Source organism: Podarcis gaigeae (assembly GCF_964106915.1).
Source record: "Podarcis gaigeae genome assembly, chromosome: 1".
Lineage (NCBI taxonomy): Eukaryota > Metazoa > Chordata > Lepidosauria > Squamata > Lacertidae > Podarcis > Podarcis gaigeae.
This window is the reverse complement of record NC_139678.1, coordinates 84,350,014-84,377,014: the sequence shown is the minus strand read 5'-3', so window position 1 is coordinate 84,377,014 and position 27,001 is coordinate 84,350,014. Positions and strand designations below refer to the sequence as shown.

At 45.3% G+C, this 27,001-nt stretch overlaps 1 protein-coding gene across 31 annotated transcripts in view; it reads right to left on the bottom strand.

Moving 5' to 3' along the window:
- The window catches only part of SPTB (spectrin beta, erythrocytic), an 89,986-nt gene that overhangs the window by 6,920 nt on the left and 56,065 nt on the right, over nt 1-27,001 (bottom strand). For 12 of the 31 annotated variants that reach the window (XM_083726692.1, XM_083726695.1, XM_083726681.1 and 9 more), the window contains 18 exons: nt 26,309-26,511; nt 24,189-24,279; nt 23,375-23,521; nt 22,801-23,064; nt 21,770-21,985; nt 21,199-21,288; nt 20,333-20,617; nt 20,039-20,169; nt 19,604-19,808; nt 17,860-18,234; nt 16,939-17,183; nt 16,439-16,577; nt 15,287-15,371; nt 14,901-15,097; nt 13,986-14,095; nt 13,033-13,111; nt 2,703-2,965; nt 780-953 (listed from right to left, as the gene is read on the bottom strand). In XM_083726692.1, coding sequence (XP_083582818.1) covers nt 780-953; nt 2,703-2,965; nt 13,033-13,111; nt 13,986-14,095; nt 14,901-15,097; nt 15,287-15,371; nt 16,439-16,577; nt 16,939-17,183; nt 17,860-18,234; nt 19,604-19,808; nt 20,039-20,169; nt 20,333-20,617; nt 21,199-21,288; nt 21,770-21,985; nt 22,801-23,064; nt 23,375-23,521; nt 24,189-24,279; nt 26,309-26,511 — 3,299 coding nt within the window. Of the gene's footprint in view, nt 1-779; nt 954-2,702; nt 2,966-10,707; nt 12,109-13,032; nt 13,408-13,443; nt 14,096-14,900; nt 15,098-15,286; nt 15,372-16,438; nt 16,578-16,938; nt 17,184-17,859; nt 18,235-19,603; nt 19,809-20,038; nt 20,170-20,332; nt 20,618-21,198; nt 21,289-21,769; nt 21,986-22,800; nt 23,065-23,374; nt 23,522-24,188; nt 24,280-26,308; nt 26,512-27,001 lie in introns of those variants that run through there. The other 19 variants (XM_083726682.1, XM_083726685.1, XM_083726683.1 and 16 more) reach the window with 3 other exon arrangements.

Sequence of the window (27,001 nt, the reverse complement as noted above, 5' to 3'; positions counted from 1 at the left end):
CAAAATTATCAGGGGGCTGGAGGGACTCCCCTAGAAGGAAAGGTTACAACATTTGGGGTCTTGGACGTAGCCAGGGTGGGGTAGCTGCCCCACCCTAGATCAAGTAAAACAATAGAAATACTTAACTAACTGACCAATCACGTCAGTTCTGCCCCGCCAACAAAAATCCTAGCTACACCTGTGTTTGGGGTAGTGTATAAAAGACAAAGAGAAGTGTGTTGTCCCCCCCCCCCTCATTATACTCGAAACCCAGGATCATTCAGTGAAACTGGATGGTGGTAGATATAGGACAGACAAAAGGAAGCACTTCTTCACACAATGCATAGTTAAACTATGGAACTGACAGCTACAAGAGTTGTTGGTGGCTATCAACTTAATTTTTGATGTGAATTAGACAAATGCACAGGGGATAAGGCACACTGGCTGTATGCTGCCTCCAGGCATCTTGGTTGCATTATGGGAAACAGGATGTTGGGCTGGATGGGCCTGTGGTTTGATGCAATGAAGAGTTCTCTTGTGTGTTCATCACTTTGGACTGAATAAACATTTTCTAAAAATCATGAACTTAAAATATGCGTTCCACTCTGAGTCACCCCTTGAAAGGCACCATTTCCCCAGATAACCTCTTGGTTGTTCAGACGGAAGATTGCCTATACCCAGAAAGCTTATCTTGCTAAAGGATCTGCAGCAATCGTATGGCCAGAGACTGTCTGCCTTAGAGTTTGACCCAAACTGGCTCACACTGGAACAAAGTTTTGGAAAGCTGTTGGGGGCCTTACCTCAACTTGAAGACGTGTTTTTTCTTCTTGTAACCAGCAGCTACTTCACAGAAGGCATTCTTCAGCCGGAAAGGCTCCTCTCCATGGTAAGGCACACCCAAAGCCAAACTTTTGGCATCCTTAAAGAAAGTCAGCTCACTGTTTCTGAGCACACAGTATAACGTATTCCAGGACCTGCCAAGAAGAAACACGGCTTACAATAGGGGACACAAACTCTTCTGAGGCTGCATGCCACACTCCGAAACACAGCCCATTGAACACAACAGGACTCACTTCCAAGTAAACGTTTATAGGATTGTGTTGTGTGACTCCCCCGCCCCACCGCCCATCAGACTCCAAAGATTTGTTTTGTTCATTCCTAGCTCACTTTCTAGAATCAGAAAAACAGGGCTTGATTTTGATCTCTTAAATAGAATTTGCTATTAGTGTCTTTAGTAACACTAGTGTTTTTTTAAATCTCAGATTTAACTTTTGGTGTCAGAAGAACATTATTATTATTGTATTCCCCAGGAGGGGCAAAAGCTATACCTGAATATATATTTTTTTTAAATGATTTTTTTTGCAGTAGGCAAAACAAAAGATCTTTCAGAGAAAGAAAAGCAAAAGAGACTTATTCCTAAAAGGATCTTTGTTCAGGAGTGTCTATTAAGAGAACAAAATGAAATGAAACAGAACATGCCAAGACCAGCTGGACGTTTCTGTGTCTAATAAAAATATCCTAGAGAGAAGATTGTGAGTTTGGCCATCTTTTTTGATCACTGTAAGTGGTCAGAGAATTTAACAAAATAAACTCTATGGTGCTTAAAATGAATGACTAGGAGTTTTTCTTGAAAGCCTAAAATCCAATGTTTGGTATGCAATGGTTTCAGCGTTTGAGGAAGGTGATAACCTCCAGAGCATATCCCAACTATCCTCCACAGCATATCCCAACTATGAGACAGCGGCACAACCAGCCAATAAGTATCAGATTCCACCTGTTTGGGCTAAAATAGTTCAAGATGCTTGTAAGGACTTACAGCAGGGGTCAGCAGCCTGTGGCCCATGGGTCCCAAGAGGCCCACGGGGTCGTTTAAATGGCTCATGAGCCGTCCCCAAACCGAGCCGCCTGCTCGGCGAGTCCCCGCGCTCTACGCTAAACCAGCGCAGTGCAGAGACTCACTTCCATGGCACCAGAAATTGTATCTGTGCATGCTCAGATGCCAAAAATTGCGTCTGCGCAGATGTGATCCAGCCCACAGAGTGATCTCCGCGGGAGCGAACCGGCCCAGATGAGGTAAACCTTGCCGACTCCTGACTTACAGGCACTGTGGACCACACCTTGTTCTTGAATTTAAGGATATTGCCTTTTTGAGCTGACCTCACTGGGCTACTGCAGTGCTGTGCTCCTGCATTTGTATGCCACAAATGCTACAGTCATGCTAAGAAAAGTCTCACAACAACCACACTCGCTTCGGCCCCAATCTCCTCTCGAGCACAAAGACTTTGCCAGCATGGGCCTTACACTGCAGGAAAGCTTTTCACCTCTCCTTTCCATAAAGCCCAACGTGCCAAGAACCTTTCACACAAGCAGGGGCGACAATGCTGGTCCAGCCACCTATATAATCTTCATCGTTTGCCTCGATCTGTTGTGAACTCATAGGATTTGACTTCATTTCATTTGTCCTGCAGTGGAGACCTACCTGCCTGTGGCCCCCAGCAATAGCAACTCTGTAAAGCAACCTTTGTCAATGTGGTACCCTTCAGAAATTTTGTACTACAATTCCCATCAGCCTAGCCAATGGTCATGGATCATGGGAGTTGTAGTTCCAAACAACCAGAAGGCACCAGGTAGGCAATGGCTGCTGTGTATATTAATTAGGGAAGCTGTTGCCAATTCTTCATACAAGAGACCAGCCCAGAAGCCATGCAAACATTCAACTGTACCTGTTGGAAGCTCTCTTGTTAGGTGCCTCTATATCGTGCTTCCGTCCTAGGTAGCCCTCAAGTTGTACGCTGTGAGATCTATCCAGCTGTGCAGGAAGGGTGGCTGTCTCATCGATCTCGCTCACAGGGGTCTGGACCACTTTGAAAAGGGATTCCTTTGTGGAAGTTTCCTCACCAACCACTCTGATCTCCATCTCAGGCAGTTTTTCCTCGGGCAGCTCTTCTGAAACCAATTCGTGATGTGGTTTCTCATTTTCTTGCATCTGCACGAGAGGGACAACTTGTTTAACCAAAAACAGAACCATTCAAGATGGCGTGTGTGTGTGTGTTTCTGACTTTTGCTCCATTCCATGGAAGGAAGTGAGAGCCTTTCTTCATATTATGTAGACTGAGGCAGTTGACTGTAGTGAACAAATGCTGTACCATACCACTTCAGAGGGCTGGAGGGAAGCATATATTGAAATGCCCATCACTCCACAGGTTGCCCTGGCACAGCAGTGGGGATTGCTTTGTATAGCCCTCTCCCTTACTACATGCAGGGAGCTTTTTCAGAGGGGTAGGAATCAAAATATAACCCCTCACTTGCAAAATTCTACCACGCTTATCATCTCAAGGCTTTTACTCAAATTATGTTTGTAAAAAAGAGATGCCACTGCAACCAAGTTCCTTCCTGTACTATTTGGGTATATGGAGAAGCCTGTGTGTGTGTGTGTGTGTGTGTGTGTGTGTGTGTGTGTAGGGGGGTGGCAGCCAACACTGCCAATACTATATTATTGCTTTATTTTTAAAACCAACACCTAAAATCTGATTGTAGATGCAGTGATCTCAGTGGATAACCTGAACACTGAGCTTTAAATAGCAACACTAAAGTCACAGAGATTCAGTGGTTTTAAACTCACCCATCCCATCCCATCCCATCTCTCCTGCCCCCCCCCCCACTTTTCCAGTCCATGTCTGAGTGCTTCACCCAGGAAAATCCACTCTTTGACAACAAATAGGTGCAAATGGCAATTTGGGTTTTCAGTGGATTGCTGTTTGCTCCAATTCAATGGGAAAGAGAGGGTTTTGCAGGGAAAGCGTGGGGCAAAAAACAGAGTTCAGATCTGGATCTGGAAAGCTTGAACCTGTGCCTACAAATGCAAAGCAAAGGTAAGTATGGATGAACCCTAAAATCCTGCTGACGCATCCTAAAGCAGCCTTTCCCAACCTCGTGCCCTCCAGATGTTTTGGAACGCAAATCCTATCAGCCTGAGCCAGCTGGACTGTGCTGCCTGGGGCTAATGGGAGCTCTAGTCCAAAACATCTGGAAAGTATGAGGTTGGGGAAAGCCGTCTTAGAGGATCTACAACTACTCCTGGGAAATGACCATGATTTCAAAGAAGGTTAAGTTTGTAATAGTCTACAGACAGCAATATATTCCATGCATTGATTTATGTAGCCCCATTAGTGTGCATGGTACTTTAGAGAATATGAAAGGGAAAGCTGCAGAAGTTAGCATAGAAGGAATATATGGTTGTTTCAAATACACACGGTTAGGCTTAATTAGCCAACAGACTACATCAGCGTTTCCCAACCTTGGGCCTCCAGATGTTTTTGGCCTACAACTCCCATCATCCCTAGCTAGCAAGACCAGTGGTCAGGGATGATGGGAATTGTAGTTCAAAAACAGCTGGAGGCCCAAGGTTGGGAAACACTGGACTACATTATGACTTATAATCATAGAATTGTAGAGTTGGAAGGGAGTGCAAAGGCCATCTAAGTCCACCCCCCTGCAATGCTGGAATCTCAACACACGGTCACCCATCCAACTTGAAAGCATACTAGACCCCGCTGAGCTTAGCAAATGTGGTAGCAGTTTTATTGCTGCACCACTAGGTGGAATACATGGGAAATAATATGTTTGTGCTAAAGACTGTGGGCAGAAAATATTACTTCTGGTGAGGGATTTCAAATAAGAGAGGTGTCACCATGCACATGTTATGGGAGTCAGTTCTGAGCATACAGGGCAGGAGACAACCTTTGGATGATAGATTGCTGGGAAGCTGGACAGCTACTCATGCAATCCCTACTCATGACCAGCAGTCAACCACAAACCAAAGGACTGAGCCTAAGACAAATCCTAGTGCCCTCTCTTTTCCATCAACAATAACATCAGCCAGGCACATTATCAATTCACAGACAAGTCCTCCAACCATCATGCACAAGCAGTACATTTCAGTAATTTACCTGAGCTAAGTGGGAATCCCTAATGAAAAGGATGAATGGGCACAACTCAAACATTAATCCTGCAGAAACCGGTGGGCTCAGCTCTCCAATAATAATAATAATAATAATGTTTATTATTTATACCCTGTCCATTTGGCTGAGTTTCCCTAGCCACTCTGGGCGGCTCCCACATATCCTATTGTCCAGTTTTTCAGTACCAAACTGCTGGTACATGCCTGGGGAAACAATATAGTGCAGCCTCCCTGGTATCATACGTCAGGGCACCGGTGGAGTTTGCATGTTTTAAGTATTTCCCTGACATACAAAATCTCTGGGGCATGTCTAGCTAACCAGCATGCCAGACAGGTTTAGATCCTGTCTTCCTAACACAATAGCACTCTTTGTGTAAGCAGTGTTTCTGCCACAAGGGAACACTCCATTGTGGAATTTCCACACCAGTATTATAGTGCCTTACAGACTGTGTCATGTGATTTTTCTGAATGTGTAGATTGGCATTTACTTGAAAGGCCCCTCATTCCAGATGCACAAGGATGCTTTGGTTTGCAGTGGTCCACACAACTGATGATCCTAGCTTGGAACCATCATAGGCTGTACAGTGGCTGGAGCTGGCTTCACTTTGTTCGGCGTTTTAGATGTTCCACAAGATATAGTGGTGGCCAACTTGGATAACCTTAAGAGGATTGGATAAATTCCTAGAGGATCAGGCTATCGATGGCCATGTTCTACCTTCTCTGTCAGAGGCAGTGTGTCTCTTGAATACCAATTGCTGGACATCACAAGTCGGGAGGTCCTGCTTTTGGGCTTCCCAAAGGCGTCTGGGTGGCCACTGTGAGAGCATCCAGATGGGCGTTTGACCTGATTCAACAGGCTCCACTTACGTTCTTACGATTCCAAGCTGCCTAAATGGATCAGCTGCTACAGGGCAAGAGGGACAGAGAAGTGCTTTGTGTCGGTAGGAGCATATAAAGCCAGCAGCATTAGGTACTTCTTGAGGCTATATTTGCATCTCATGCTGCCTCCAATTCAGTGGGTCAAGGAAGCAAAAGGAACTGAGGTCAATAGTCCACAGCACAGCTAAGAAGAGAGAGCATATTGTAATGTCTCTGTTAGGCATGTGTGACCCCAGAGAAGAGCAATAGCTGGCAGGGAATGCAGAGATAAGCACCCTGCCCAAAGTCACTTTAGAAACAAGTTGACGGCAAATCTGCTCAGCCTGGTACTGCCTAGAAGTGATAATTCCATGCAGGGCATTGTAGACCTACATCACAATGTTAGGGTCCAACTAAATATTACAGGGGACAGGTAGATGTTGCTGACCCATCTCATTCTTGCCTCACCTTCCTGGTAATATTTGGTAAAGAACATATGAGATGATGCCAATGTGTTCTTCTGCGTATACCTGCTCTCTACAAGTGAAAGTCTAAGGGCAGAGAAATACTGACATCACTTTTCTTTTAACAAACAATACTGGGAGTTGTATGTTGGCAGGGAGGTGTCCTTGACATCCAGGTATTCTCTGCAATATATAGTTGGACACCTAAAGTGGCTTCAGTTGTCATCCCACCTCTCCACTGAACTGAGGTTTTGTTTGGGGGGGCAGTGGCTAGGGATCTCTTAATAGCTAATTCTCAGCAGCAACCACAATTCCCAGGATTCTTTGGGGGGAAGCCATGACCGTTAAACTGATATAATACTGCTACAAATGTGTAGCACAAATATGCAGGGTGAGTCTCAGTGTCGTTACTGCCCAACACACTTCCAGCACCACACAAGTCACCAACATAGCTGCAATGTTGAAAGCCTGAATAGAGGATGTTGGAAAGGGTCCTTGGTCACATCCAAGGACCAGTTTACGCAGTTGTTTCATTCCTGTGGAAACTGCACTTTTGTGAAACTATTTATCACAAATCTATGGTGGACGTAATCTGAGCTCATGAAGGCAACCTGTAAACTGGTTTGTAATATTTGACTGCAATATTGCTCCCAGTTTTACATAAAAATTAAACCAGGTGAGACAGAGTTCATATGGTCAGCTGGAAAGCTAACCTGAGAGTGATTATTCAGTTTGCTAGTGCTTGGAGGGGCATGGTTTGGCCGTGGCCAGGAGCTTCACTTAGTGTGCCAGGTGCAGTCCCTTCCAGAAAAGGGGGAATCTGGCCACTACCACACATACTTTGGACCACTCTAGTGTGAGGCTGCCTTTGAAAACTGTTCAGTAACTATAGCTGGCTCAGAATACCAGGCAATTACTAGAGATCTTTATTTGGAGAATTTGACTGTATTGCTTTTTGCACTGGCTTGCAGCATGTGTCCAAACCCAATTCATCCCTGGCTATAACCTCTAAAGCCACATATAGTTTAGGTCTGGGAAATCTGAAGGCTATCTGCTCCCCACTCATGATTCTGTCCTCCTTTTAAGATCCTCTGGGATGCTCTGCTGTTCACCCTTCTATCATTTGAGGTTGCTTAATGAATAACTTCGTGGTTGTGCTGCCCAGGCTCACAGACTCCCTTCCCAGCCTTCAGAAAGATAATTAAAACTCTTTTGGTTAAGATTTGCTTTTGTTAACACAGAATATGTTTATGATGCTCCTGTTGTTTGCAAGTATATAAGCCCCATTGAGGCCTAGTGGACTTACCTTTGAATAACTGGTAGAAGAATTTCCATATCAACTGCATTCACTTTGTGTTTGCAACATTGAGAACTGCAAGTACCGTACACTGTGTGATTGTGGGTCTAAGTGCAGAATGTAATCATAGAACCACAAAGCTGGAACAAACCCCAGGGTAAGCAATGGCTCTAAAAACGAGACTCAAGAGCCAACAGCACGCTTAGGTGCCAGGAAAATATCAACAGCTCTATCTTATGCATGTCTAAGTTCCATTAACTTCAATAGAACATTGCCAGGTGTGGCCAGGAGTGCAGCCTAAGACATCTGTACTTGGACCACACAGTGTAACTACTCCCAGCATGCATCCAACATTCAACCAGCTGTGCAGAGTAGTGCAGGCCAGCCTTTGCCAACTTGGTGCCCACTGGCTGGGGTTGATGGGAGTTGTAGTCCAAAACATCTGGCGGGTACCAGGTTGGCCAAAGGCTCTTTAGGTTATACTGGCTAATTCTGCATTGGCATCACACATTGAATGTAAAGCACACCAGTAGATCTGTGCTTGCGCCAGGTCAGAGAAATTACTGGGCCTGATGCCAAAGGTAGGATTCTATTCTTCTTGTCTTCCTACCAATGCTGACTTCTAATGGAGCAGTGCTAAGGCCAGAACTTATTTTGTTGAGATCTTCAATAACTCCATGGTATACTTTTCAAAATGTCAAAAGCTTGCCGGCTGGGGGGGGGGAGTATTTTCCTCACCATTTGTTGTGTGAATAAATTTTGTGATAAAAGAGCACAGGTGCCTATTTCACCACGTAAGCATGCTGTAGGAAACCCCTGCTAATCAAGGCTTCCTGCCATGAGCACAACAACAGCGAAAGCAGCTTTGTCATAACATGGCAAGTTATAGGAATGATACATGCATTTCATCAGTTGTGACCTGGCCTTTATGGCTTTATGGCTGTGGTGGAGACCCTGGGTCCTTCAGATGTTGTAGCCCAGCAACATTTGGATGGCCACAGAACTCCTAGCCCAGCTTTAGGGGAAGGCTGAAAAGTGCTCCAGGGACAAATAAATAGGCTACCCGAGGCAACTCCATGTATGACTTCTGAGGAATCTTTTTAGCAAAGCGCTTCTTGCTTCTACAGTTTTGAATGTAATCCCAAAAAAACCTTGCGCAACTCTTATTGATTTGAGGCACATGGCAAAATACACTTAGACGCCACAGCTCAACAACTGAGTCTCTGGAAGAGGGGGAGGGTGTTAAAAATCTAAATTAGTGGAATAAATAATTTGGCCAAAGGTAGCCCCTAGCAAAGTGTTCCTCAGTCTTAATCGTCCCTGCCCCAATCTTAGGTCCAATGCCTTGTCCTTTCGTGCTGGCATCTGCTGGCTGGTTGGGATTCCCGAGTGCAGTTATTTTTCAGTGCTGTGCAAGAAACACCTGAAAAATCTAAACCGTTTTGACTATAAAAACTACAGCTGTGCTTCCTTTTTCTGGTGCCCTCTGCCCTCCTTATCTCATTGCAACAGGCCTTCTTGGTGCATCACAGTGAACAAGACAAAGTATGGAACGAGCTGTCCCAATGCCTGCAGGAATCCATAGAAACTCAACTTTGTGAACAGCTCCACAAAGACTTGTTTTCTCAGAAGGACTCTTTTGCAGGGCACCTTATCCAGACACTTGGCCTTTGCTACTGTGACAGTGATCAGCTATTCCACAGAGAGCAGCAAAGCTCCAAGACCTTAAATACCTGCAGAGAGTAGATGGTCACAATAAACCAGTCCCAGAAGAAAACTGATATTACCGAACAGTCAGTCCCCAGGGGACTTAAGAAAAATGGCTTTTGAATTGCCTGCGAAACAAAATGCTTACAAGTGAGGGTTTGTTGCAAGCGTGTGTACTGAGAAAACAGCGGCTTCAAGTTGCTGCCTTCTTTTGTGATTAGCCACAACTTACTTTGCAGTGTGTAGCATGCATACCCAATTGCCACAAATGTCAAGGCCAGTAATTGTTACCAAGTTAGTAGAAAAGGCTGGATGGAAGCAGATATGAGAGAAAAGCAGCAACAGCAGCAGAGATTCCCTTCTCTTTTTTTGGCAGGATGGCCTCCTTCAAAACACTACTCCAGGCCTCCAGGATTTATCCTTAACAGCGAACCTGCGAGGGATTGCTCCAAGGTCCCATTCTATTGCCAGGCTTACATGTGACCAATCATTCATCTGGTCATGCAAAATGGCTTGACCACTGGAGAGGCTGTTTCAGACAGGCACATACTGCAGAGGTGGAGCCTTGGCATCAACTGATCTGAACAAAGGTTCAGAGAAGACATTGGTGCTGCTTGGCACCCCACTCCCAAGTATGGCCCAAAGCCAGCGGGGCAAGAATGGAAGGAGGCTCATGTATTCTGGGAAGAAAGAGGCAAGGATGCATGGGAAGAAGCACAAGAGGGGACGACAGGCACAGATTGAGCCAGGGAGTAGTCATAATATAATAAAATAATAATAATAATAATAATAATAATAATAATAATAATAATAATAATAACAACAACAACAACAACTCCCAGGGAGTACTTTGGATGACTTGTCCATTAAAGGCATATTGAAAGTCTGTCTTCAGATATTAAGCTGGCGGCAACAGGACACAAAGAAAATTCTCAAGATATTGTAAGCAAGCTGCTTAAGGGGGGGGGGGAGAGCTGTAAGACTAAGAAGAAGGGGGAAAGTGAAAGAAGGCTGAGAGAAACAATGGCACAGAGAAGCGCAAAGGCTTACAGAAAGCAACAAAAGTGTTGGCAGAGTTGTGGATATTTTGCTGGACAGTACGGGGATGAGTAAGAGCAGTGGAAAAAAGCTGGCAGCAAGAAGGGCCTGCCTGCAGATTATCTGATGAGCTGCATGTCTTGCACTGTTAATGAGGAAGCACCTATGAATCATCATGTAGGAGGAAAGACCTGATTAGTGTATGTGGCGAAGACCGATCCTCTTGGAATGATGGCTTGTGCTTCCCAGTGTAAATACTTGTGGAGTTTTTAGATGTTCAGATACACAACTGCCTTGGATAAATACAAAATGAAAATGGATGTGGATGCACACTTGTGGGTGAGTGTGCAGGACTGAGATTACTGTGCCTTAATGCTGTGTCTTCACACTCCAACAAATGAGCCTTTTTAGAACAAAATAGAACATTTATTGGCTGCATTGTGCTTCTGTTGCTTAGGGAAACTTTAACTGCATGTTTTGGGCTTATTTTGTGAAGCCACGGTGCCTCCAAATCACGTCGAGAGGTACATGTGGAAGGAGAGCTACTACCACATCTATCTGCAGTAACAAACCTCCATTTACAAAAGGGATGGGGAACCTGTGGACCTCTAGATGTCGCTGGCCAATGGGTCAGTTTGATAGGAGATGTGGTTTAGCAACATCTGAGGGCCATAGGTTCTTTAGACCTGGTTTACAGCAAAAGTGAAAAGCAACCACAGAACTGCTTTTTGTTGGCATGTTATACTGAGGTGCATCACCACAGCTCTTCCTTTGTACCTGTGTGTGAGGGAGCACCCTGCGTCATAAAGGAAGCCCAACTTTTTTAAAAAAAGAATTAAGAGTTTCCATGAGTTTGGGTGCCTCTGGTATAGCAGGGATTGTCCTAACAATTCATTTTGATGTTTCTGGAAGCACCTGTAAGATTAATAGTATCACAGCTACATTGGAAGAAATCTTTTAGGTATGGTTCTTTCTCAGTTGCTTTTAAGAAAGGTCATGATCACAGCACCTTCATCATCGTCCATTCGTTGCCCATGATCTTCCGTTTTACAAGCACAAAAAGCAACCCACTTTTCCAGGAAGGGCAAGGTCACTCTATAAATTGCTAACAAAGACAGCAATGCAGACATGAATTCCATCTTGTGATTTCTCTTCACTAACTATAGGGTGTATTTTATGCATTTCTGTAGGCTCAATCACTCCACTCTTCTTCTCACCAGGCCACTGCATTGCACCACGTGAAAATGTATTGACATGCATCAATACACCTGACACATTCTTCCTTTGCAAGAGAATGAAACTTGGATCCTAAGACGATAGAGCAACCTGGGATGTGGGCCTGAGTAGCCCATGCCGGAATTTTGCTCATCACTTTCTTTTCACCATGAGTACAACAAGGCCTATCTTCATTCCTTAAAAGGGCAGAGTGGAATAAAGAAGAAAGCAAATGCTTATTAAAAACAATGTACAAAAAAATATGTTGTTAGAGTGGCCAAGTTGGATACAAAGTTCCCAGACAGATCAGATCTTTTCTTCAAAAGGGTTTCCCAAATGCCTGAAAAATAAAATATATATAGAACAACCCTCTCTTCTGGGTACAGTTGGGTTTCGAATAAACATTTGACTCCTTGATCCAGACAGCATTCGAAGCTGTGGGTAGGGAACAGGAAAGACTCCACAGGAACAGCAGGGAGATCAGGTGGTGAGTATCTTTGAAACATTCATTCATTGGACGTGGCTGGACTAATTAAAATCACTTGGAAGCCAGGAGCTTCTTTGGCTTTATAAAGAGATCAGGATCAGGCCTGTAAAGAGGAAAGTGCCTCAGGAATCACTCCAGAGAAGGTGGGTCACCGATTAAGCTAAGAGTGTTTGTACTCTTCTCTCCACCTGGCTTCACACTTTTTCTACAAGAACTATCAGATACTGTACCTCCACCTAGAGCTCTAAACCCAACATTATTCTGCACAAATGCCTTACTCTAGACCACTATTAAATGACCAGAAGTCTTGTCTTCTTTTCCATCTAGTCACACTACTTACGATACCCTGGGTTTAAGGTTTCTGACACAGAAACTATTCCAAAAAGCACACTGCTAGGCTTGTGTGCTGTTGCCAGGATCCTAACTGAGAAATGTGTGTAGCTAACAGACTAATCATGTACGGTCAAAACTGTGCACCTTGCTATATGCATTAGACACCGTCAGATACAGTAGCTCCTTCAATGAGAATACAGCAGCTCTCCAGTTCAAAACATATACACAATTGAGTCTATGAAGGATCTGTTACAGCAAAAATATAATTTAGGGGGAACCGCAGAGCAGCCTTTCCCAACCTTGGTTCCCAGATGCTGGACTCCAACTAACTATCAACTCCACCCAGCATGGCCAATGACCAGGGAGGATGGGAGCTGCAGTCCAGAAACATCTCAAGAGCACCAGGTTGAGAAAGTACATATTAAAATAGTAACATTAATCTATATTTAACAGATCCATTTTGCAGATATACATAGTGGCTCCCAATTTCCTGGTGTTTACTATATTTATCAAAGTAGAAGACTGTGAAGAGTACTGCAAGTTAAAGTTCTAAATAACTGAACATAAGAATTCTTTTTTTTTCTTTTGCCAGAAAAATACATTTTGTGTATTTTTACAAAGATGCAACAAAACTGGATAACTGAATTAAGCTGTGGAGGTTTCCAGGCAGGAGGAACTAAAACTGATAACTGACCAGTGATGAGTCTTCTGCATCAGGAGAAATGGCATCTTCTAAACTTAACTCCTCTTTCTTCTCCCTCTCTTCTTCAGGCCTACAGTAAACACAGAAGAACATAGTCCAGTATATAAAATGGAAACAACATGGAGCAGAATAAGTCATCCTCCCTGTGCTATTGCTTGAGCAGAGATGTCCACTAATAGCTGACGAGGGACCTTCCAGAACAGATTGGGGAGGGAGGAGCTGCCAGAAATTAGCAAAAATTGCCTACCCTCTTCCATTAGTGAATGCCTCCTGCTGGATCAAAAGCCCCTTTGCCTGTGCAACATCACCAATTAGATACAGCCTACTGCTGAAGTTTGTTTGTGTGTGTTTTTAAAGAAGAAAAAGCTACACACACACACACACACACACACACACACACACAAAAATATATATAGTCTATACAAAGAAAACCATATAATTGCAGCGGTGCAGAGTGTGGAGCTGACGTTTCCAATTGTGTAAATAATGTGCATGCAAAACCCAGAACTCAATCCCATACAACCAAACTCAGTATGGAACAACAGCAACAAAGAAAGACACTAGGAATTTCAGCCCTAGGTTAAGTAGGATAGTTTTCACAATCACAAGAGGGCAGCATCTCAGTCCTTTTTTTTCCTTTCCAACTCAATACAGTGGTAACTCGGGTTAAGTACTTAATTCGTTCTGGAGGTCTGTTCTTAACCTGAAACTGTTCTTAACCTGAAGCACCACTTTAGCTAATGGGGCCTCCTGCTGCTGCAGCAGCAGCAGTAATGGACTGAATGAGAGCCAACAAACTGAAACTGAATCCTAACAAAATGGAGATACTGTTGGTGGGTGGTTCTTGTGTCTGGGAATTGAGGATTTGGCCTGTTCTTGATGGAGTTCTGCTGACACTCGGGGAAGTAACAGCCCAAAGGGCAACTTACATACATGTAACCTACCCCATCTCAGTTTCTGGCTCTGTCTCAAAGTCAAACTCCAGGTCTGTGGTCCTAGCCACTTTGTGCTGCGAAAGGTCTTCTGGAATCGTTCTATTCCTTAGTAATTCAAGCTGGAAAAGAATATTTTTGGGGGCATATTAAAGAACACACAGGGTGGGTTTTTTTTGTATAGGCAGATGTGAAAGAGGCCACTCCCCATTCCCTGTTGCACCTGTGACCTCATTTTCATCTACCCCATCCCTTCAGGGGTCAGTTTTGCCGTTCCTACACCTACACATTTCCCCCATATATTACACTTCTCTGTGCTATTTGCCTTTTATGTTGCCGTATCACTGCTCTAGGGTCTAGCACTGGTTTTACTGAGAAAGGTATTAGCATGCATTAGGGTGCTATAACAGGCATTGAAAGCAATGCTTCGGCCAGCATTTTTTTCCTGACAAATATACATATATTCATCTTCAAATTATTATTTTTTTCAGCCCAATACTCTCTGCAGGAATATTCAAGAAAGAGTTTTTGAAAGGTTCACATTAAAATAAAATGAAACACAAATTAGGCTTTCTAATGTCGTACCTCAATTTTTGAGCATCTCGGAAGCCAAACATTTTGGAACCCAAACACCGAAAACTAATTGCTTCCATTTCCGAATGCACCTCAGAAGTCAAACGGCTTCTGCTGCATTTTTTTTCTTTTTTCTCCATTGACTTTGCCAACCGCCCTTTGCGCCTTGGTTGTTGAACGTTGCGGAAGTCAAACAGTCTTCCGGAACAGATTACGTTCGACAACCGAGGTACCACTGTAGTAATAAGAAGCAACAGTTGGATCCCCATATTCCCAACCAGCTTGCTTAGTAGGTTTCCATTATTGTTAACCATACAAAGTGCTGGCAGGCTCTTCCTTCTGTGGTCTACTTACTGTGGTCAGACGCTCCAAGGCAGCAAAACGTTCTTCCCACGTGGCTGTGGATTTCTCAAAGGCTTCGTGTCTTTTCAGTAGCTTCTCCACAGCATCCACAGTTTGCCCATAATCACCGCTGGAGAGATAGGGCTCCTGGGCAATGAGCCACGCCTCGGCCACTGAGGCATCCCTGGAAAACTGGCACACCTCGAGCACTGGTGTGTGAAGAGGAGAAGGGAAACCAGAGAGAGGGTCATGACTCAGCATGTAGGATGCACACACATTGATGGCTGGGCCTTGTCCTACATGGAAAAGTGCCCACTTGGAAAAGACTCCTACATGGCCTACATGGAAAAGCCTCATTCCAGTCAGCCCACCTAGGAAACACCTCGCGGGATACTTACACAAGCGAAGCCAGTCCCAACGCCTGTCCCACTTCTCCACCATCTCCCTCCTCTTCTCTGCCAGCTGCATCAGTTTTTCTTTTATCTAAAAGGAGAGGGAGGAAAGTTTTCTCTCTCCCTCCCTGCCACAGGTTTCATGGCAGTTAGGTTAAGTGCACAGAGTTTCCTGCTCTAACTATGTATAATGCTTACACGAATCCCGCTTTTCTTTCTTACCAGAAAAAACCCTAAGACAGCGCACGCACACAACAATGATGACATGGGCAGATGCTCAAAGCTAAGCACACCTAAGTGCCTTACATTTCCCTCTGTGCTGGGTTGTGGACAGAAGGCATGGAATACCTATTAGATATTCACATAATATAGATGAAGTGTGGGGATTTTTCATTCTGTAGTTTCTTGGGACAATTAAAACTATTGTGCATGAGCAAAAAACACAGGCAAAATAGGGAGCAGCTCAGGCCCATGTTTTATGCCATGGCAGCAGACCCCATCTTTAAATGAGAGTTTGCTCCATGTTTGTGGTAGGCACTGAACTGTCCTACCTATTCATACTTTTTGCAACCTCCACAGATCCTCTTCCCCCTCTTGGAGCAATGCACATACCCCACCCCCACCGTGAGGTTGCAGACATGCACTGTGAAATGGAGAACCCCCTTCCACTCTCCCCATCAGCTGACGGGCAGGAGAAAGAGGTGCTTTGCCAGCCTATGCTCATCCCTTTCCGAAGTGCCAAGCATAGGGCTGGCAATGCCCCGTGTGCTATGGTTCCTATCTGGCTCTCAGGCGCTTGGGAAACTCACATAAGGGATTTTAACAGGTAGATGAGACAAACTACCGGTCACTCATATGATGACATAATGATTGTCAGGCAGGCCGTCCCGCTCATCTGTCACAGGTGTTCATGAGAATTCCCCAGAGTGAAAAAGCCTCTCCTTCCCCTAAATAGAATTCTGAATGGGTTGCTGAAGACGTCAGAGGGGGAGAGGGGCTGCTCTGTCATAAATGCCACCTGGACTCATGGCTGAAGGAGGAAGCACCTTCGTTCCAGAAAGCCAGTGCCTCCATCTACACCCGCAGGAACCTAAGGTGGGGATGCTTAATATATATTAGTCATCTGTCACAACAAAGCTTGTGCTGGGAAGCCCTCACCTCATCTGCAGCATGGTGCCTGCGCTGCAGCAGGGCTTTGCCAAGATCAAAGCAAGTGGTGAAGCTTTTCTGCCTGGTGTCTATCTCGGACTTTATGCCCTGGTGGTGTTTCATCAGAAGCTCCACAGACGAAACATCCCTTTAAACGGGGAAAATAATGGAAGAATAAACAAGCAGCAGAACGTTACTAACACCCAAGCGGTCCTCAGCCCAAGGACTTTTTCTCAAGTTGTCGGAGATCTCCTGAAAACCAGTCTCAAAGGCATGCAAAGCCTGAATCAGCAAATGTGATGTGCAACTGGCTTCCAGCCAGGCTGCTTTCCAGAATGTTACAGCTCACAGGGCTGATTAAAAAAAAAGGGGGGGGGGAGATTATGAACTTGGTAAGCAGCTCTTGAGAGTTGCATCAGCATGCCAGGAACTACAAATGGTTTCTCTAGCATCTGGGTGGGAAAAGAAAAAGGGGTGGGTGGGAGTCCATTCCTATTCCATCTTGTTACCTGGGCTTCTCCTGTGTTTCAATCTGCCGGATCACACTCTCCATCCAAGATATGAGGTCCCGGACCATGCTGAAGAAGCGGAACTTCTCCGCCGTGTCAACCAGCTGAGCCCGCCGCCCCTCACAGGCAGTAAGCAGGGCCTTCCAGGCCTTCACCACCTCCTGCTCTTGCTTCTGAATAGCGACGGCCCTTTCCCCAGCATAGGCTGCCTGCAGACGTACCGCCACCTCCTGGAAATGCTGAACCTGCCAGAGAAGAGGGAACTTTATACTGCAACCCAAGAACGTACACTTCACACCTAAGACCAGAGTCACTTCCAGGAAACCTGTTTAATGGGCATTCAGCCTGTCTGTGGGGAGATTAGACAATGTTGCATCATTATCCAACACTTTCCCTACTGCAAAAAGTCTCGGTTTTGGGGAAAATTTGTTTTGGATGTCCACATCAAGCGTCTGTTTTGCAGCCTGAATGCGTTAGACGCGACAGAAGCCTGCTCAAAAATACGGGTAGTATGGAAGCATGTTGGCTATGCAAGTCTCTCCCAGACATGGTTTCCTAATTTTAAAATGGAAGCATGAAGGACCAGTTTCATAGGGAAACGAAAACATTGAGAATCTGGTTTGGGCTCCGTAGCGCAATAAATCAAGAATGCCAGTTAAGCCAGAAGAGACTGTTTTCCTTATGTTCCAAAGTCTTCCAAGGGAGGATGCTAACTTCAATCAGGTCTGGAAAACGCCACATAGACCTGTTCAACTTCCCTTTAGCCAAGGCACTCAGATGACAGAAAAATGTGGAAGGTCAAGGCCGAGCATCCCTGGAGTGCTCAAACACATATATTTCTGATCTATACCAGGGATTATACCAATACAGTTCCCCATGTTGTCCAGTAGTGAGCTATAGACTTGTAAGGTATGTGGTTACCTGCTGTCCCAACAAGTGGATGTCTCGCTCAAACGCTGTGTGCATCCTGTGGAAAGACTCTGCTGTGTTGACGTCCCGGCCCAACTCCTCCGGCAGCTCCTTGTGCTTCTCCTCAATGAGAACCAGGATCTCACCACCATCATAGAAGAACTTGTGCAGTTCATAGGAGGCAGCCAGCAGCTGTATCCTGGTATCAATCAACTCTAACAAGTCAGCCCAGCTCTCATTCAGACTGTCCTTCAACTCCGCAATCGTGGCAGCTTCCGGGTGGCCAGCATCAATCAGCTGCTCAATTATGAGATTGACACCGTCCACCCGCTCCTGCCCGATGTTTCCTGTTTCCCGGGTGAAGTCACGAAACTTATCTCGCAGTAGCTAGCCAAGAAACAAACCAGAGAGAACATGAGCATTCTAAGAGGTCTAATCTCATTCAACAATGGATGCAATGTCACTTTCTGTAGATCCAGAACCCATGTTCAGTCCCAAATTACAACATGATGCAAAGGAGCGTAGGGCTCTTTTATTTTGCATTGTGATGTAAGAGTGTTGTTCTTTTCAGTTGCAGGCTGTCACTCAAAATTGAAAAAGCCTACCAACATATGAAAACTTATGCCATAAGACATTTGTTAGCCTTTAAGGTACCACAATGTTCTTTCTTGTTTTTTCTGCAGCACACTAATGTGGCTGATTTTCTGAAAACAGCTTACAACAGCCACTCTTGTCATAACACAAGCTCTCTTCAGACATTAGCCAAGTGCAGGTATGTTGGAGTGACAGCACCATGCGCTCCAGCCTGTCCCTGACTAGACATAGCAACATGGTCTGAAGGGGGCTCCTAAGCAAGTTTGCTTGAGTGTGCTTACAAGTCCCTCCTGTGGCTGGGAAGCCTGAATGATCCCAAGGACAGGGAGGCTGGTAAACATGTTCAAGGGAACACATTTGCGAGCCCAATTGTGACCTTGCTGCTGAATGTGGTTAAGTCAGGAGTAGAGGTGGCAAGGTTGTCGGACACAGCGCCATGTCTCCAACACACTTTTACTTTCCTAATATTTGAAGAAAACTATAGTGATTTCTGCACTCCAGGCTGCATGTCTTTTGTTATATAAAAAAGATAGTGCCTAAACATGTAAACACAAAAAGATATATTAAACACAGGATAATTTTAACAGGTAAAAGAGAAAAAAGAAAAAAATGTGAATATGTAAATATATATGTAATCAAGAGGACAAAATAAGAAAATTAAATTATCCTTTAAATTACTAAATAGTTTGCAACAGCATATGCGGTTACTTATTTTCTTGTGCCTTATTGCACCAGTACATGGCAAGATTATTCCACTTAAAAAACAATTACTTGTTTGTTTGTGCCTTTACGCCAACTTATAACATTAGTTAACTTTGCCATGTGGGCTGATTCCCATACCCTAACAAGCCACTCTTCCAGCATAAGAATAAATGATAACTTCCCATTGTAAACGTGCAGTGGTTAAACCCTCCATACATCAGGGGTTCCCTGTATGTTAAATGCAATTGAATTTTAACACACCCTGTACCACCTAGCAGCAATGTTTCATCTGGCCACCACATGACCGTCTGCAGTCAAATAACACCACTCACCACCCATCATCCTCATTCACATGGTACTTATACCCCTAAAGTGGAACTGGCATCTCAAGAGAGATGGGGGACTAAGACACCTGGCCACAATGGGCTGCCTAATGCACATTCTGACAGTGCTTGCTCACAGTGACATGGTCGAGGTCTTGGCCCATCTCTGGGGATGATGCCACTACATCTCTCTCTGCGATCCACTGCTCCAGGTCATCAACTTCTCGCTTCAGCTTGAAGAAGTGGCACATGTGCTCCAGCTTACGCCTGCGCTCCTCAGACTGGTCTTTCAAGCCTGCATACTGCTTGTCTACTTGCCCCTGCAGCCGGATTATCTCCTCCCTGAAAAACACCAAAGGAGGACGTGCCTGAGCTATATCGCCCGCCAAAGGAAGAAAGACACAACCCAGCAGATATGCAGTGGGCTGCGTTTCCGGAGGACCAAATGACAAGATATGGGATCTATGGTGGGTCAGTTGATACCACGCTCCACAGAACTTTTAAAAAAAATCTCCTTGCTGTTCTCTTCCAAAGCTTTGAGAGACTGGGAAACAGCAGCCAAACATACTTACCCTTCCGGGTGTCCAGCAGAGAGCAGCTTCTGAGCCCAGCTAGCCAGCTGCTTGATGTTTTTGCCGTACTCTTCTATGGACCGCTGCTGGCGAAGGAGTCTCTTCAGCATCACAATGCCACTCTCTTCGTCCTAGGAAAAGAAAACCCCTCCAGTTACTGATGGCATCTTATCCTGCCCCGGAGTGGAGCCAACCCAGGAGTGGCGCATCCCATTTCACTGTGCTGCCCCATCACTCCCCCCCCCCCCGACCTGGGGATGTGGCAGCAGCTTCCGGCAATATTAGCACCTTTACCTTTGGCTTCTCATCAGTCCCCATATAGAGCTCCTGCTCACTTATCCAGGACTCTGCTTCACCAGCATCCAAGTAATATCGCTGAGCCTCCCTTGCTTCTTCCAGGCGCTGCAACCTCTTTGACGTTTCCTCTTGCAAAGTGCTCCAGGAATCCTTCAGCTGATTCAGGCGCTCTTCGGTATCCCGGAAGTCTCCATCCCCCTCCGCTCCAGCCAGCATGGCCTCCCCTCTGAAAAGGACATCCTCAATGCGTGGGGCATGGCCAGCAATTTCTTTCTGCAGCGTCTAGCAAGGGACAGAGGCACTTTTAAGGAGGTTTGGTTAAGATCAGAAACCTCTTTGAAGGGAGCTCTTCCCATTTACTGAGTAGTCATTAATAGGGGCTACTGACAACAATGTCTAACATGATGGCAATATTCAGGTCTTGCAGGCTGCTGCAAAGGGAAGCACTTTGGCATCTACCTGCATCCTCACCCACCCCGAGGGAACTCCTTTGACTCAGGGCTTGTACACACCAGAGTTTAGCATGGGCTAGGGTCTGCCTGTGTCCCCATTTATGCAGCATCGTCCATACAACATCACTCTCAAATCAAGCTGTAAAGGGAGGAGGCTTGGCAAGGGGATGAGGCATCTGGCAGAGAGTGGTGAGTAGGCAAAGCTGGAGAGCTCCTGGTACATGCATATTTGAGAAATCCTCCCACTCCATTTGCTAACAGCTATTATACAGACACCACTGAACGTTTGGATGTTTGCAGTCACAGCCAAAATCCACCCAGCCAGCCTATGTGTTCATTCCAAAATGCAATTAAATTAAATTGGCAGGGAGGGACGGGACGACAAAACTCAGAGGTGGTGGACAGACTCACCTGCATTTTCTTCGTAAGCATCTGTACTGACAGGAGGTTTGTGCCATGGTCAGTGGACTGAGCAAGAGGCAATCGCTCTTGTACCCAAAGCTGGAATACAGAAGAATTACTAAAGTGCAGGTACAGAAAAGTCAGGCTATATATGTGTACACAAGTGGGGTGGGTGGGGGATGAAGTAACACTTGTATATTGGATCCTGAACATCCTGGAACTCAGACATTTTGGCTCCTGAATACCGCAACCCGGAAGTGATGGTTCTGGTTTGTGAGCTTTCTTCTGGAACCTGAATGTCCGATGGGGCTTTCACATCTTCTGATTGGCTGCAGGAGCTTCCTGCAGCCAATCAGAAGCCTCAGTTTGGTTTTTGAACGTTTTGGAAGTTGAATGGACTTCCAGAACGGATTCCATTCGACTTCCAAGGTACAACTGCATTACTCTGTTTATCTAACACAGACTGCCTATGTGTCTCATGGGGACCAGTTGTACTGTAACAGCACCCCCTGCCCTCTAAATTAAAGTAATAAGGTTGACTAGAAGTCCTTCCTAATGGCACATTCAGATGATAGCTCACCAGTTCATCTTCCAGATCCCGGTCCAACTGGTATCGAGCCTTGGTTGTCTCCAGCTCCTTCCTCCTCTTATCCAATGGCTGCAGAAGATCCTGGAACCTTCTCTCAATGATCTCATGCTTGCCATCTGCTTCATGCAGGTCTCCTCTGGTTGAAGGGGCGTGAGACAGCAAGTCTTCCATCTCTTTCTTCCTCACACTTACTTGCTCATCTAGTCGCTGAAATTAGAAAGCCTCTATTAACTCAGCCATCTTGTCAAAATTTATATTTTTGGGGGCATAGGCTTTGGGCTTGGTGACATATTTACAAATTTCCAGCCTGACTTTCCCATTTCATTTCCTAGAAAAACAAGGACACCCTTTTTATTCACACCTGAGACTGGAGAGACTTGAAGAGAACCATCATGGAAACAGTAATTGAGGAGGGTTGGGCCTTTCTTTGTGAGGGGTAAGAAAATGGTGGTCTCAGCAAAAAATGGAGAGCCCCTGTTCTGATGGCAAAGGTGAAAGAATACACTGGAATCAGGGTGAAAAGGGATTATTGCAGTATCTAAGGTCTTTCCAGGCACACGACCTAAGCTCTGTGTCTGAGTGCTGGTTGGTTTGGTGTGTTTTTTTGCCCTGGCGCTTACCCCACAAAAACCCACTCTGTAGCACTCAATTGGAACAAATGTCAAGTCAGGCTTTCGTGGACTGCTGTTTGCTCCGAATGAACTTTAAAGAGGTTTTTAACAAGGAAAGTTCTGGAGCAAAAAAAGGGGGGCAGTTCAAGAGCTGGACACAGCCCTGCCACACCCCTTAGTGCGGGCAGGGGGATTGTTAACAGATAAGCACCCCCTCCCCTGCCGCCTGGCAGCAGGGCTTTGAACTGACTTTCCAGATCCCCCCCCCCAGCAATGGGTATCTGCATCGACTCCTCCCTTCACCCTGGAAGTGGTATTTGACTAAGTTTTTATCAGACTAGACCCACTGAAAATAATGTACCTAATTTAGTCATGTTCGTTAATCGGCGAATGCCACCCCCTGTGACTTACTTTCAGGTTCTTCAGTAGGATGTTGACACTGGTGAGATCTTTCCCTTGGGCATCAGATTTCAGCTGCTCCTCCATCTCACTAATCCATGCATCAAGGTCAGCACAACTCTGTGCATAAAGGTCAGAGCGGTTGGCATCAAACAGGTGCTGAGCCTTCTCATCTGTGGTTGCTTGCAGCTTGTCCCAAAGCTGGTGCAGCTCCTCTAGCCTCTGGCAAACAATGTGTTCATACTGGGGCTTCTGCTTTGCTAGCTTCTGCCCTTCCTGGAGAAAAGAGAGAGGGGATGGGGGGAAGACATGGAAGCACTTGTCAGAGCAAAGGTCTGGCTAAGAGGAAGGCCATCTATTTCTCATCAAGAAAATACAGAGTAAGAAATACAGGGTTGGCAGGAGATGGGTCTTTGTAGTCAACTACATGCAGTGCTCCAAGTGGTTGCAGGCAACACAACATTAGCTGGTGGCTGGATGAGGGCAGGATAATGCTCCGAAATATCAGGAGTCACTAAGGTATAGAGACAAGGGAGAAAAGAGCTGGGAGAGATGTCACACTACTCCAGGTCTTGCAAGAACTTACCTCATCTACATTCTCTAGCCATCCTTGGTTAGAAACAAGTTCTGCCATGAAAGACTGGTGCTTCAACCATTTGCTGTGCAGGTTCCGGGCTTCATCGTAGGATATGTCTTGCGCTGTGAGCATCTTCTCTTCAATCCAGATAGTAAGCTGCAAACAAAGGAAGTTAATTACTGCAAAGGAAGGTTATAGACTTTTGCCAAACTCCCTTAACATTTTGCTAGTACTTGAAGCTAAGTGATAAATGTGGGTAAAATAATTAGCTAAACAAACTCAAGACTGTTTTGTTCATATTCTTACTTAATTCTCTCCCCACCCACCCACCCACTTTATTTCAGCCACTTTTTAATGACTGATTGTGCTTCTCTGAAGTACTTGGAATCATAGGGCTGAGATGCGGAATTTATTTTTCCTGCTCCAGAGGCTAGGACGTTAACCAATGGATTCAAGTTACAAGAAAAGAGTTTCCAACTAAACATCAGGAATAACTTTTTGACAGTAAGAGCTGTTTGACAAAGGAATGGACTCCCATGAGAGGTGGTGGACTCTCCTTCACTGGAGGTTTTCAAGCAGAGGTTGGATGGCCATCTGTCATGTATGATTTAGTTGAGATTCCTGCATTGTGGGAGGCTGGACTAGATGTCCCTCAGGGTCCCTTCCAACGCTACAATTCTATGATTCTAGGAACTGAAAGGTGCAGTGAGAAGTATTTACTGCTGGCATAATCCAAAGTTATAACCACCATTTGGAGAAGAAGGATAAATGCAGATGCACCTTAGATTGGTGGTAGCAGGAGTAGTAGGCCTGGCATCCTTACCTCCTGGCAATTCTGTAGGAAGTTCCGCAGCTCATGATTGTCCTTCAGCAGCACCAAGGCCTCTTGAGATTTTGCAATGTTTCTATTGTACCTAGAAACAACAATAGCGCCATTCTTAAATGGCTATTATTTATTCAATTTATATCCTGCCCTTCCTCCCAATTGTCCAATAGCTTAGCTCAGAGGTTTTCAACCTTTTTGAGTGCATGGCTCTCTTAAACAACTACATTTTTTCTGCTGCAACCTTGTGGGGCTCAGGAGCCCAGTTATGTCACCCCTTCTCTGCAGAGCTGGCAGCCTCTCTCCCTCTTTCGAACTCCCTCCCTTGTGGAGTGTTCCCTCAACCTCCTCTCCTCTCCACCTCCTTGGTAGTCCTCTGGGCAGCTGCTGCTGCCTTCCCTGCTCTCTGAGTCCCCACCCCAAATGGAGGTGCCTCCCAGAGGCGCCATTCGCCTGCGGAGCTTATACCCAGGGCTGTTGCAACCATTGGTAGGCAGAGACGCGAGAGGGCATCAGAGGACGGAGGGAAGGAAAGAGGGGCAGAGGCCAATGTTGCCCGTGGCATCCCTGACCATCATTCAAGGCACCTCAGGGTGCCACAGTGAAAACCACTGGCTTAGCTAGTATCATAACACACTGGTCCCAGCAACCCAGAGAACCCTGCTACACTTGTCTGTATGTGTGTAAAGCAGCTGTGCACTGTAGACTTCCAATGACAGCCCTTTAGGGAAGGGCTGTAGCTCAGTGGTAGAACCAGCTGCTTTGCATGCAAAAGGTCTCAGGTGTAACCCATGACATCTCCCCAGGTAGGGCTGGGAGAGACTCCCTGCCTGCAGCCCTGGAGAGCCACTGCCAGTCAGCATAGTCAAAACTGAGCTAGATGAGCTGCTTCCTAAACTCCTGAATCATTCCATATCTCAAGCACAGAGGCAGAAAATAAGAATCACACATCAATGGGGCTCAAGCCTTGTATGTGGTCAAAAACAGAATGCTGCTATGTAGGCTAGAAATGGGACAGCTCAGTCGACAGAGCATGAGACACTTAATCTCAGGGTCGTGGGTTTGAGCCCCACATTGAGCAAAAGATTCCTGCATTCCCAGGGGTTGGACTAGATGACCCTTGGGGGCCCTTTCCAACTCTTCAATTCTATGATTCTATACAGTAATCACTGCAAGTTAAACAGGGCACAACACAATAGTGAAAGCAAGTAAACTGACTTCTCCATCCCTGCCTTAACTACATTTTTGCTCCTCCTCAAATGGCAGCTTTCAGCTTGGAGCTGCAAGCTCAGACTGTTGTCATGCTTGTCTTTTATTATCCTGGTTAAAGATGTATGAATTTTCCTTTTTAATAGGACTTGTGGGGAGGGATGGGTTTGCAGCTCAGAAAAGGCCTCCCCAGATCTCCTCATATGCATCTCTTGTTTTGGGCTATTATTGCCTCAGAACAAAAATCTGGGTGATGGTTTTCCTCTGTTTGAAGAGATAACCAAATCTCTCCCTTTCTCTCTCCCCACCCCCCTTCCACACACCTCCAGAGTGCTGTTCACTGTGATATCAGAGTACAGTGCAGTATCTTGTAGTTTAGGTAGGTGTTGGTCTGACACAGTTGATTATATATATATATATATATATATATATATATATATATATATATCCAGTAGCACCTTAGGGACCAACTAAGTTTGTTCTTGGTATAAGCTTTTGTGTGCAAGTCACCGGACCCTTATATATGGTGGGAGGGTGGGGTTTTTCTCAGGAGGGTAGATGGGTGATTGACTCAATGGGTATGGTAAACCTGTTGATGACTGTTAATGACTGCAATTAGTCCTACAGGAAAAAGCAAGGGATAGTATGCAGATGATTAGCATATGTAATGAGACAGGAATCCAATATCTCTATTAAGACCAGTTTTCTCCATAACTCAGTTTAGTGATAAGTTGTAATTCAGCAACTTTTCAGTGTATCTAAAGAAGTGTGCATGCACACAAAAGCTTATACCAAGAACATCCTTAGTTGGTCTCTAAGGTGCTACTGGACAATTTTTTATATTTTTTTGTATCTTGTAATGTGAGCAATAGTCCTGAGCTGTCCCGTTGAAACTATTCTACGGAAATTACCTCTCTTGAATCAGCTGCACTTTCTCCTTGATTTTATCAGAGTAAATATTTCCTTCAGCCACCAGCTTGTTCCCACTGGCCACCAGCCCTGTAATTTTTTCCTCGTTTGCTTCCATAGTAGCAAGGAAATCTTCAAATTTTCGGATAGCAGCCACTGATGCTTCCAAGGTGTCCGGGGGCTCGATGTGAGCCAGAGTGTATTCCTAAAGCAGTTATTGTGGAAGAAAACAAGTCAATTACTCAGAAAAACAGCACAGGAAGTTAAAAAACAACAACTCTCTTCTGCAAAGCCTAAAGCCAATTCTAGTCCACAACAGTCTGCATGTTAGTTTGGCACACTGCAGCCATCATATGCATGTCAGCTAAAGAGAAAGCACTTGAAATGCCTGCATAAAATAGAGCCCAGCTTTTGCAAACTGCTTCTATCAACTTGCCGCTAAGCACAGGATTCGGCTTGCAGCATGCATCAGGAAGACTTGTTTCTCCAATATTTCTCAATATGTGCTGAAATGCAGCTCCTGTACAGGAGAGGGTGCACAGCATGAGCAGGATTTTTCTGTGGCTGCCACATGCCAGCTGACAAGCTTCGTAAGACATGCAAGTGCTCAGATGGCAAATTCCACTACTGCTTCTCTGTAGAGCGCAACACTTACGACACTCAAGCACCAGGATGCAATCTTGAGACACTGATGT